The 12,379-nt window shown below is 41.0% G+C and overlaps 1 protein-coding gene across 1 annotated transcript; it reads right to left on the minus strand.

Annotated features, from left to right (window-relative positions):
* Nucleotides 1–44: 44 nt before the first annotated feature.
* Nucleotides 45–5,782, minus strand: echdc2 (enoyl CoA hydratase domain containing 2). Its single transcript, XM_063467390.1, has 11 exons — nt 5,448–5,782; nt 3,504–3,571; nt 3,297–3,384; nt 3,127–3,213; nt 2,917–3,009; nt 2,000–2,056; nt 1,831–1,893; nt 1,608–1,732; nt 696–746; nt 576–623; nt 45–353 (listed from the first exon to the last, which is right to left on the minus strand). The coding sequence occupies exons 1-11, from the start codon at nt 5,686–5,688 to the stop codon at nt 276–278; spliced, it is 999 nt and encodes a 332-aa protein (XP_063323460.1). The 5' UTR covers nt 5,689–5,782; the 3' UTR covers nt 45–275.
* Nucleotides 5,783–12,379: the final 6,597 nt, after the last annotated feature.

Below are 12,379 nucleotides of genomic sequence, written 5' to 3' on the forward strand. Positions count from 1 at the left end.
ATTTATTTAGTTTCATTTCAAAGATGACCCTGTTCCTGATAAATCAGCAAATATAACAAATTATAAACAATCTGCACTTGTCAGTCTGATCCTGAGTCACAAAAGCAAGCGGCCACTATTGAGCACTTGCATGGCCTAAATTAATGTACTGGCACCGGCTGAGATTCACAAAGACAATCAATAGATGTTAATTGTTTATCTGACATTGGGCAGAAGCAGTGTGCTTCTGCATTCACATGTCGGTACAACAAAGAAATCCAGTAGCTCAAAGGAGTTTATTCCCCAGTGTACCGCGGAGCTCTCTTCTCTATGAAAGCTGCCATACCCTCTTGTCGGTCCCGTGTGGGGATGACCTATAAAGAGAGGACAAGTAAATGATGATTTAAGTGGAGCGAGTATCAGAAGGTCCGTGTCAAAGCTAGGCCCAGCTAGAATTTAATTGATAACAGCCTCAGCATCAGCTACGTGTTGGGTTGCCTTAGAATTTAACTCAAAAGAAAATTCCTGAACCACAACAATTGTGCCAAATTAAAACTAGTAAGTGTTTCGGAAACCATAAGAAGTGGAAGACTTACTCGAGCATAACACATCCTCTCTATCGCCATTGCTGAACCGATATCAACCTGGAAGAGAGAACAGTCCTTAAATTCACTGATGTAAAGATCTTTGAAGAAGATCTTGGATTCATAATGTACCTCCAAGCCTCTGTTCATTGCCTCTTTAGCCATCCGCACTGCAATAGGAGCCTGAGCAACAGAAACAAAAAGGGTTAGATGCCGATGGTATTATCTCCTTCCATCCTAATCAGGAGCCCAAACCACCTGGATTGGCTCTACTTTAAATATAGGACCTTTGGAATATAAACAATGATAGACACAAAAACGCTCACCTTCCTTTACGTTTTTGTCTCTGATACTTTACTTAGCTACTTTATTTCGCTCTACCACTGACGCCCCTATATGTTGTTGTTTATTCTATTTTTTGTTCAAAAATTAAAGTTTGAGAGAGAGAATCAAAAATCAAAAAATATTAAACTGTTGATCAATCAATGTAAGCAATGCATTTCTACAGAAATTTAACTGGAGGAACTCTTTACAGTTTAATCACATGCAAGCAGCAGTACATTTGTCTTTAAAATTCCAGGAAAACAGAAGTGCCAAAATAAAGATCTACACCCTCTTATTATTTCCTCTGTGCTCCCTCACTTTGATTCAGTGCAAGATCCTGTTAATCAATCAATCCGTGCTAAGTCGAGCATAAATGTGTTGGAAAATGTGAGTGTATGGTGCTATTTGTGGTCCATTTCTCCACTTGACTGCCACTCTAACCCCACTGACTGTGGGCATCTGAACTGGAGTGAAAGATATATGGAACGACAGAGGCCTGGAGAGAGGGACAAGCAGAGGGAGATGGTGAGAGGGAAGGTGGGAAGAGGAAAAAAAAAACAAGACGGAAGAAAGGAAAAAAGAAATGCATTGTTTTTGTTTCTTCCCCCTCCACTGCATCCAGAGAAAGGGGAAAGGGAGCAGATCCTCCTGCCTGAAGGAGGAGAGATGCAGCAGTATCAGAGCTGTAGCGGCATGAAAAAAGTGTGTTTGTACTCTAACCTGGGGCAGTATCTCCCTGGCCAGGCTGAGTGCCTCTCTGTAGGCAGCGTCTCCCGTCTGGTTCTGTTCTACTACACTGTTTATGAGCCCCATTTCCAGAGCTGTCTGCCCTCCCACACGCCTGCCTGATAACAGACAAGGAGAGACAGTGACACACAAAATCCTTGCTCACTGATGAGCATTCAGTGCCACTAAAATCACATCAATATTTCTGAATTACTACCTGTGAAAATGAGCTCTTTGGCCAGAGTGACGCCGATCATCCGTGGCAGACGCTGACTGCCCCCTGCAGGACAAACCACCTCAAGGTCAACTTATCACAGCTGCTTTATCTCTATTTACATACAGTCAGTGCATTCCAGGGTCATTTCAGTGACCTCTGTTCGTCTTACCCGCCCCTGGGAGCAGCCCCCGTGTCGTCTCGATAAGACCCATCTGTGCCGAATTTGCTGCAACACACATACACACACAAACAGAGGACAGATGAAGGTCTAAGTGCCATTAAGCTGGAGAGAGTGTAAAATCTGACTGATGTCTCTGTCAGAGCAATTGACACAAACACCTGCTCACCTAGCTCATCTGTGCTCAACCAATCACTGAGCTGCTGCGCCTAATATAACCAATCACCTGAAGGTTCAAACGCATGAACAGCTGGGCAGATGTGGCCTCATTAGTCCCCAAGCTCATCAACAGATCATTAGAGCGCCATCGTCTCAGGAGTATGTTTTTAGCTTGACCATTGTGTATATAACACATTTACATTCACTCAAAGCTGTTTAAAAGCTGACAGTTTAATTTCCCCCTAAGTTACTTATAAAGAGTTGGGAAAGTTTTGTTTCATTTTAGAAGATATTGTTTCAGTAAATTACATGGTCATTAACTGTGATAGCTGAAATTGTGTAAATATTGTGTGAATAGTACAACATATATTCATTTAAACTAAATAGTACAATAAAAAAATTAACGTCAGTCTACATATAATGGAAACTTTTAAAATACACAGTATTTTGAAATCTTTTCAGAAATGTTTTCTCATTTTTTTCCTTACTTAATAATTATCTTTTGCGCTCTAAGATTATTTTTTGACCCCCCCCCCCGGGGAATCCTGTGTGTCCAATGAGGAAATTGTCAATGAAGAGAAATGATCCCAAGTTGAAACTGCTATTCTCCACCACTGATCTAATATGAGTGGATTAGTGACAGCTGTAAAGGGAACATGACATCCCCTTTCTAACCTGATTAGCATCACCTGAAGAAAGAAAGCAGATCCGATTCGGAGTTGACAGGTGAAGGTCCAGAGGTCACTCACCAGCAGCGCGAAGGTCACAGGCCAAGGCTAACTCCAATCCACCTCCCAGTGCAACTCCATCCATCGCTGCGATGGTCGGCGTGGGCAACAATGCTGCCAGGTTATTGAAACAAAGTGAGCAAAGTTTACAAATGGATAAACACATTTAGCTTGAAAAAAAAGACTGACTAATCACTCAACCATAATGGTTTTTTTTGTTTGTTTTTTTACCTATTTGAGTCATGAGGGAGCGCAGGCCGTGAACAAACAGATCGGACTCAGAGTTGTTCATCAGAGCTCTCTCCTTCAGATCGGCACCTAACCATAAATCATAACGCACATGGTCACACATCATTACTGCACACTTTGATCACACCTTCCTGGCACCAGAGATCACTCACCTGCACAGAAAACGCCCGGCACTAAACTCCTGAAGATAACCACACGTACCGCTGAGTCATTGTACAGAGTGGAAACCACCTTCCTCATCTGCACACACACACACGTCATCATGTCTCAGTGGCTGCTGCATATGTGTTTAATGTGTGTGTGTGTGTGTGTGTGTGTGTGAGAGAGAGAGAGCGAGAAAGACGTGGAAGTCTGCTCACCTGTGACACAAACACATTGCCGAGAGCATTTCTGGCTTTGTGCCGGCACATCAACACTTCTACGATCCCTGAGGAAAAGAAAGCAACAACAGCAATAAAGGGCAACGGCTAGAAATTAATCTTGCTGAGTTTTTATAAACGTGCCGTATACAATTCAGTAAAAATGTGGGTTCATTAACTATTTATTTCCGCCGTGACCATGATGGAAATCAAGCCTATCAAGCCATGGAATCGGCTTTCTACAGTCATCTTAGTCTGGAAGACACCTAGTAGGCCTAATACATAAAACATATCCTGAAACAAAAATATTTAATTTGTAACAAAAGCCAGTTGAAACCTAAAACGTTCACATATAAGTGTTAAAATACTCTGCTGTTAAAAGAAAATTAAAGAAATTAATCAGATTCTTGTGGGATATATCTACTGATATGCTACCATCTCATAATGGCCTGAAACAGGCAGCATAATGTTCACCGTGACTTTTCCAGAACCTCCCATGTCTGTCACTTGTGCTCAGGGTGAACTGCTGCTATCATCTGTGACAAGCACAGGACGCCAGTGGTGGACCTGCCTATTGGGCTCCACGGGCAGTGAAAACAGAGCCCACTGGAGGATGCTGACCTTTATAAAGTCTATTTCTGATTGCTTGGCCAGAGATATTCACACCATTGGCCTCCTGTAGGTCAATTTGTAGGGCTCATCCTGTTCATAAAGGAGCAGATATCAGTCCTGCTGATGAGTTAAGGACTTCTATGGCCCAGTCCAGCTCTCCTAAAGTATATGCTCGATTCCTGGAATCAGTTCCATGCTCCTGTGACTGTGCTGGGAGACAAGGCAACCCTTCTAGCAATATTGTTGTACCATCCTGGAGGATTTGGACTACCTGTGCCACCTCTGTAGGGTGCAGGTATTGCTCATGCTAACAGTGGTGACACTGACCCTAGCCTTATGCAAAACTAATGGGGAAAAAAGTCAGGAAAGATGACAAGGGAAGAAACTGCTAATGACCTCCACCTGTAAATGCATTCCTATTTTGAGCATTGTCTCATTGTTACTCCTCTGTTGTATCTGTTCTTAATTTAATTAACACTAAAGCAGCTGAAACTGATTAACAAACCTCACTGCTACTTACGGTAATTGACCAGATCAATATCCCAGAAGTTTAACTGACTTGATGCTACACTCTGATTAAAATGTGCTCCTTTAACTTGACACATGACATCTGTAAAAATAATGTCGAACATACAAAATAAACATGGAAACAATAAAGCTACATAAAAATATGTTCGCACAATGCGAAAATGGCTTGCTTGTGCGCATGAAACTTATTAAAAATACACATTGCTATGCATTAAACACATAACTCCAATTAAAATGTATTAAGAGTAGCAAATTAATGATTTAGTCAGTGAAGAAATTTAAAACTTCGTGCAAAATTAAAGAAATAAGGGGGGCACTACTTTTCAACTCCCAGCAGAATGTGGTTACTTTCTTACTATACGCCTAAATAAATGTTTATGGATACTGACTGGCAGTTCTGATAAACAGTAACGCGTTATGCAACTATACTTAAACAATTGTTCTGCTAATCAGTAATAAAACAGTACTGGAGCTCGGTGTTAATATATAACCCTAATTACTGATTTATTTAAGAGTCTCCATATATCATTTATGTGAAGTCTCCTTGTTATGTTAAAAAGTACAGTTTGAATTCATGAGAATAAATTAATGCCCTTGAACACAACCGCCCGTTTCAACAGTAATCTAGAAATACGATAACCTGTGGGAGTTATCGACCAGTCACCAGACAGCAAGTAAGCACAGAAATTTGACATCTGCGAGGGGTTCAGTGAGACTAAAGCGTTGAGAAGATGTCAAACACAAAAATATGTTTCTGCAAACTTTCGTGTTATCATCATACAGTTATGCAAAAAGTGCCCCTACCATCGTCTTTCCCCACTAACCGCTTTAAATCCACCTCTACGGCAGCCGCCGCCTCAGTGTGCTGCCTGCGGCTTTGTGCGCGACTGTATCCCGTCAGAGGCCGACCGCCGCCGGCCAGGAGTCGCGCTTCTCCCTGCGGAATCACATGGGAAGTTCGGCTGTGAGTTTCCCTCTTAATCACAGCCCCGTATCTCCACAATGAGCACCTCGGCCCTGTCAGTCTGCAGAGGATTGTTGTCATGCTTGTCTTTTACTTTGCTGAGCAGCTTCTAAAAGCAGGAAGACCGTGCAACAAAAGTTAACGCTGCAGGAAGTTTAATGCTGCTTTCTTCCTGTGAGAGGAGGGACTTGGACGCTAATGACCCTTTTTCACGCCAGCATGCTGGAAGCAAAGTGCAAGAGTGGCTGAAACAAGGTAGTGCCCACGAGGGTCACTCTTTTATGATGTAACAGTGAAATGTTTGAAATTAGTGTCATATTTTTAAAACGTGGGATTTTTATGCTTCCTGATTACAGTCATTATTTCCTTCTAGAAGAGTAAGACTGAAAATTGTGTTGTGAAAGTTTATTTTTACTTCTTCATCTCCCTGACACACACCCACACACACACTCAGTCTTGACATCGTCTGAACATGAAATCAATTTTCACATTAAATATATTATGATTTAATTTTAAGTCCCTCCAGTGTGACTGTAAAGACATTTAGATCCCAACCATATGACAACAAACACACGTTGTCCTCCAGCCTGTTGTCCTGTCTCTGGAGTGTCCAGTCTCTGGCCAGACATCACACAGCTTGTTGAGGTAAGGTTTTCCGTCAGACTTCTCGTGTCTAGTTTGACCATGCATTATTGAGCAGGTCTTTACAGCTTATGCAATCACGAAGCCAGACAGTTGCTTTGATGGCACAACGGCCTGAGATTAGAGTCGGGTCTGTGTTTCTATTTTAACTTTCAAGTACATCTGATTACATTCAAATCAATCAGATTACATCCAGTGTGCCACGGCACTGTTCAGAGTCCATTTTAATGCGGCCTCTCTTTGTTTACCCTTCCTAATTAACATGGATGCCAATGGCTCTGGGCAATGAATCATATTAATTTGTAACTGAAATGTAAATTAATCATCGGTGCAATGTGTAGTTGGCTGTGTGTGCTGCAGGGTGTCAGGTCACGAGAGTGGGCAGGAAGAAGTGGGAAAGTGAGATTGAAACTATGCCCATAATTGCACAGATGCATATTTAAACACACATTTTTTAATTATATAAATTCCACCGCTAATCACAGACAAATTGAATAAATAAAAGAAAGGGGGGAATGGAGGAAGAAAGAATGACAGGTAACATAAGAAACATTTAAATATAAATGTTCAGTTGCTGATAAGGCTTCATTTGAGAGGCAAAGAGACAGAGAAAAGAGATCTGTATTAGTCTGTAGGTTCTGTTGCAGTGAGGTGGAAAGTTACCTGAGGGATTTGGAGGAGAACAGGTTGTCCAGATTTGATGTCTGGCAGGTTTGCCTTCCTCTTCTCATGTGTGCCTTGAGACGGAAAACTGATAGAAGATGACACTCACAGTTTGAGTGTGAGGGTGTGTGAGTGACAGAAACTGAGCCTGATGGACTCTGACTGATGTAGACAGTCTGTTCCCAGAAATGATGCACAGGTTGGACTCGCATCACTCTAGCACTCTGGGACAAAAGCAGGCGAAGATTATTATTCCACCATTACTGTTTCTTCTTCTTTCTTTTTCTTTTTTTTTTTTACAAAAAAACAGAGAAGTAAGTATTTGTTCTGCATTTTCATGACTTTGGTGGTTATTTCCAAGACCTACATTTTCAGACTTTATCCTCTTTTAACAAACATCACAGAAACAACACACTTTATTCGGTGTCAACCACACATTGATTCCCCTCCATTCCTGCAGGGGTCAGCCTCGTATCAGAGGGCTGATTCGAGGTTTGTGAACTCTGTTCACAAGGGCCTTCATTTGCCCTCTCAGACATGCCTTCAGCATTATCTTCATTAAAGCCCAGGGCTGAGTTTGTGCACAGTGGGCTGGTGATGGCTGATGAGGCAGGGCATGAGTCAGAGGGAATGAGTGGCATTCAGTTACCAGATATGTCTGGGAAAAGTAAGAAGGTACAATGAGCTCAACAGGGCGCGTGCAGTGTGTTTGAGCTTTACATCCAGTGCTTCATCACACTGACATGCTGTAATACTAACACATGTGATTCTCTTATAAACACCTATAAAGAAACAAGGTCTTAATTTACTTACATAACTATGGAAGAAACAAGAATTGTGCAACAGTACCCTCTTTGTTTATAAGTATCTCAGTATCATAAGTCTGTGTGTGTGTGTGGGGGGGGGGGGATGTGTGCAATGGAAAGAAGAGTGATGAGGTAAAGAAAATGAGAGCAGATGTGTTTTCAGGTGATCCTGATTTGTGTGTGAGGTGATTTGTGAGGGGGCAGAGAAGGATGTTACGTGAGCACACTGAGCATAGAAGCAGGGTGGAGTGGATAAATATGCTCTGATGATACTACAGATTGATAAAGCTGCGTTTGCTTGCCAACAGAATCCTATCAAAATGTAACTCAGTTACATTCATCAACTACAAATCAGAAGTGTAAAAAAAAAAGGGAAACATCTGGTAAATGTCTATATTTTTACCAAAAGCCCCCCAAAACCAAAAAAAAGTCACACAATGATGAGAAAGAGGAGAAACATGGTAAATGAGGGGTTCACAAATGTCTGTTTAAAATTTCATGTAAGCCCACTTGCTGAGATATTTCCATCTGTATCTGTGAGCTGGGCTGCTGCACTGGCTCCATGTGCATTTATTAAAATGAACATGGACACTAATCTATTTTTACTCAATCCCACATACTTCATCCTGATGCCTTATGCACTTAGGAGAGCACCATTGTTTAGTATCCCACAGCTGAAAACTGAAAGCTGCACATTCACATATTCATTTTTGCTCAAAAAAAAGTCTATGTGGCCCAGCTGTTTAGGAAAATTATTGCATATGTGATTTATTTATGAGGGATATATTTATTTATATCCTTGGTAGGATTCATGTGACTTGGAATTGAGTTCCACAGATGAAGTTTAAAAAGCAGTAATCTTGACATTGCTGGTTTTAGTCTTTTCACTGAATTTTTAAACTATATATATATATATATATATATAGCTGGAGACATGCTTCCAGTTTAGGTGTCTAACCCTTCCATTACCACTGGGACCATTATAGACTAGAACATCTGCTCCAGCTGATCCTTCAGCCCCTGATTCTGGTACTAATGATGCATCTGGATAATGTAGTGAAAATATTCATGTTTTTGGAATAAACCAGGTGTTTGAATCCTGATCAGAGTGTGCATCTAGCAAGTTTCCACAGTGCTACTCAAGTATACCTTGGAAAATAAGTAAACATACAGCTAACATCACCCAGTCTGCTTCTTAGAGCACGTGTTTACCCTGAGAAGTTAAAGCACATTTTACTACAATCCTCATTCATCCAAACATACACAACAGGAACCTTTCTATACACACCTTGTCTGACATTCACACACACACACCTACACTATGATCTAGGATATTTTGACATGGAGACTGGAGAAGCAGAGGAGTGACCCACCAACCTCCTCTAACTCCTGAGCCAGATGAGCCTACATGTTGGAGAACCTTGACCATAGTTATGAGCAGTGAGCTGTTTTTATGTGTTCACAATAATGGAGAAAGATATCCTGTTTACAGTGGTACATGCTCATTTTTCACATGTCAAATTATAAGGTCAGCATATGTTTAAGTAACCCAGTCAGCCTTCTGAGTGCTCCATGCACACAGGTTCATTTAGTTTTTGGGGTTTTTTTTTATTCTTGACTCTTTATGATGTCAAAGAGAGCCAATACTCATAGTATGACCAGACCTGCTACACATCTGTGGCTGTGAGCACTCTCAAACCTTTTTGTGAGAGACAGGCAGTAAAAGCTGTTTTAAAGCGAAGGAAGTGAAATAGATTTTTTTTTTCTTGACAGGAGCTGCACCAAAGCAGCGTTAAATATAAATAAGGAACCCTTTGAACTGCAAAACACTCAAATATGTTAATGTAACACAGGATTATGTTAAGTACTCAAATGCTCCCTGGACAGCACTGCACATGAAAATATGATTTTGACCTTTTTCAGATTAGTCCTCTTTATGGCCATGCTGAGCCTTTACAGGCTGTAAATAAAATGTAATGTCCACATGTTCGGTCTCTTTATACTTAATCTTCTCTATCCATAGCATCCAGTACGGAGGCAGTCTGTGTGACTGATAGATGATTGTACTCTTGGCTCAGTTACATTAAAGTGATGGACTTGGACACAACCTGAAAATAAAGAGCCTCGGCCTTATAGCCTGAGAAATTGTGCAAAATGGGAGAAGAGTTACAACCGTACTGAGCCACAAAAAGAGAAAGGGAGAGTGGAGTTGTAGCTATATGCTCGCGAAAAGTGAGTACAAAAAGAAAAACAATTTGTCTTGTCATTATTTAGCCCAGCAATTTCTCCAAAGACAAACAAAAAGATGTGAAGTAGTGGATCTGAAGGGAAAGGTGAGTGACACCTCTAATGGTAGAGGTGGTCCTCTCCTCGGGTTGGGGATCAGACGGTCTGTCTGGCACTTGACAGCTGACACTGAACACACCCTTATTAAAAAATAAAGATACGCTCACACACTCCACACAGGTGCACTGTCACAAAGGCCGGGAACATCCATGCAGACGAGCACGACACAGACCGCATGCCGCTCTCACATGACCGTACGAGACAAGACATCGAATGCCGCGTAGCCTGGACACATGATGTTCACTCAGCTCACGCACGCATGCAAGCACATGGATGTACACAAGCCCCTTTGGAAGCTGACACCATTTTGAGCAGTCAGGGAGGAAAGTCACATTAATGATTCTGATCACCAGGCTTTACCAAGGCAGTTAGCCGCGAACACGATCCAGCTGGGCCATTTAGACAGAAATCCACGACAGAGGGAGCAGACGGGCCGAGAGAAACCGACACTGATCAAATAGGCCCATTTTTCTCCAGGCCGCTCAGGGCTCGGTGGAGCTTTACTTCAATAATCATACATCAGACTGGAGATAGATAACCATGCTGGACCACAACAGCTCTGAAATGAAAAGATGTAGGTGTCAGAGCTGTAATATTTTACAGCTTGTTATCTGTGTGAACTCTTATTATGAAGCAGCGCCTGCTTGTCTCCTCTGGCCACATGTTACTTGACTGACTTTCCTTTCTTAGAAAAATATCATCTTAAGGGGCTGTGCAATTATCCAACCAACCTTTGATCATTTATTCGCTTTCAGGCTACTTGTAGCAGTCCTGACTCCAGGTTGGAAACCAGTTGAGCATTTGTAAATATGCTTTTTTTCCCCACACAGCAGTGAAATAAAGGTCACTTGTCTTAAATACTGTTTTAATTAAAGTAACCTTATTCTTGTTTTCCTATATTTGAGAAAAAAATTTTTTTACACTATTAGAATAACTTGAAATTGGGTTTCTTGGAGAATAAACTTTTTAGGATGAATAACAGATTTATAAGACAGTAGCTCTGAACACAGATGGAAAACAATGAGAGACCACAAACAAAGAAAGAGTTACTGTGCTTGTAATTTTTTTTTTCATTATTTTTAAATAAAAAGGATTAAATTTACTAATTTAAAGTTTTAAAGGTGTTGGTGTTTATGCTGATCTAACTGGCTCCTGAAAATTAATATTTACCCTATTTACCCTTGGTTTTTTTTTAAACCAAGATTAAGGTTCTTCATTGATTGCAATAAAAATGCCACCAGGGAGTTTGCAAAGAACTCTGACTCTCTTGATCTCTGGTTTCATGTTCATACCAGATTGGGTTAATTCCGTTTAAGATTGTTGAAAGTGGCATTTTATGCTCCTCACTTCATGTTTTCAGAAGAAACAAAAAATTTACGCTACATTTTAGACTCCTGACAGCAGTCACCTTTGACAAAACACAACCAGCTATTTCTTATATGCATGTTTAAGCTCCTGCTGTGGTTTAACTATGCTTCTAGCTCAAATGAGGAAGTCCTGCCCTAAACCCTTAACCTTTGACCTGACATATGTTGGATAGCGATAGTGTTTTTGGGGTGAAACGGTCTTCCCTGTAAGAAAAATTACAGGGCATTAGTATTGCTTCATTTGAATTTGGATAGCTGACAAGATATTTTTACAAACTAAAATATAATTTAGGGTTGTTGTTTTTTTACTAGAAGCAAAGGGGATTTGTAGCTGAGCTGCGGCCAATTTAACTACAGTTGGATTGATGAAGTCCATACCTCTATGTGACCCCTTAACGAAGAAGCCTTTGACCTAATTTCTCTGACTTTTGAACTATTTCCATCTCTGACACCTGTCACATAGCTTTGCATTACACCTTTCCTTCATTCATCTCCCATTTGAAAGTGAACTTTTGAATGACACTAATGGGAGGTGACAGTCAACGTCCTGTCAACTTCCTTCCAACTGTAAAACAACAAAACGTGTGGCATGTGGATAAGGGAGAGTGTGACTGCCTGACCAAATTAAAATCTTACTATGCCGGAAAAAATTAATAACTACGCGCGCGCACAATCCAATTTGAATGCATTATGTTGTCAACAAGCCGCTGGGGGAAAAGACAAGGGAGAAATTAGCCAGTGGACCACATGAGATAAGGCCTGTTAAATTTGTGCATGGCTAAGAGACTGCTGCTTTCAGACAAGATTATGATTGAGTTGTTTTCATTATTATTATTATTATTATTATTTTATGCGCGCACACACAAACACACAACGGCACGAGGAGGAGGGGCGCAAACCGTTTTTCTTCTTTGAGTTTCACCGGATGGTCGGACGGTTTGCTCTCTG

Source organism: Pelmatolapia mariae, linkage group LG23 (genome assembly GCF_036321145.2).
Source record: "Pelmatolapia mariae isolate MD_Pm_ZW linkage group LG23, Pm_UMD_F_2, whole genome shotgun sequence".
Classification (NCBI taxonomy): Eukaryota; Metazoa; Chordata; class Actinopteri; order Cichliformes; family Cichlidae; genus Pelmatolapia; species Pelmatolapia mariae.

What these genes read in the sequence shown, in the direction of transcription:
- echdc2 (XM_063467390.1), bottom strand. Translation starts at nt 5,688, where the DNA reads ATGACAACAATCCTCTGCAGACTGACAGGGCCGAGGTGCTCATTGTGG. An exon ending in CAAAGAGCTCATTTTCACAG is followed by an intron (nt 1,733 to 1,830) that starts GTAGTAATTCAG and finishes GTCTGTTATCAG; the next exon opens with GCAGGCGTGTGGGAGGGCAG. An exon ending in AGAGGATGTGTTATGCTCGA is followed by an intron (nt 354 to 575) that starts GTAAGTCTTCCA and finishes CTCTCTTTATAG; the next exon opens with GTCATCCCCACACGGGACCG.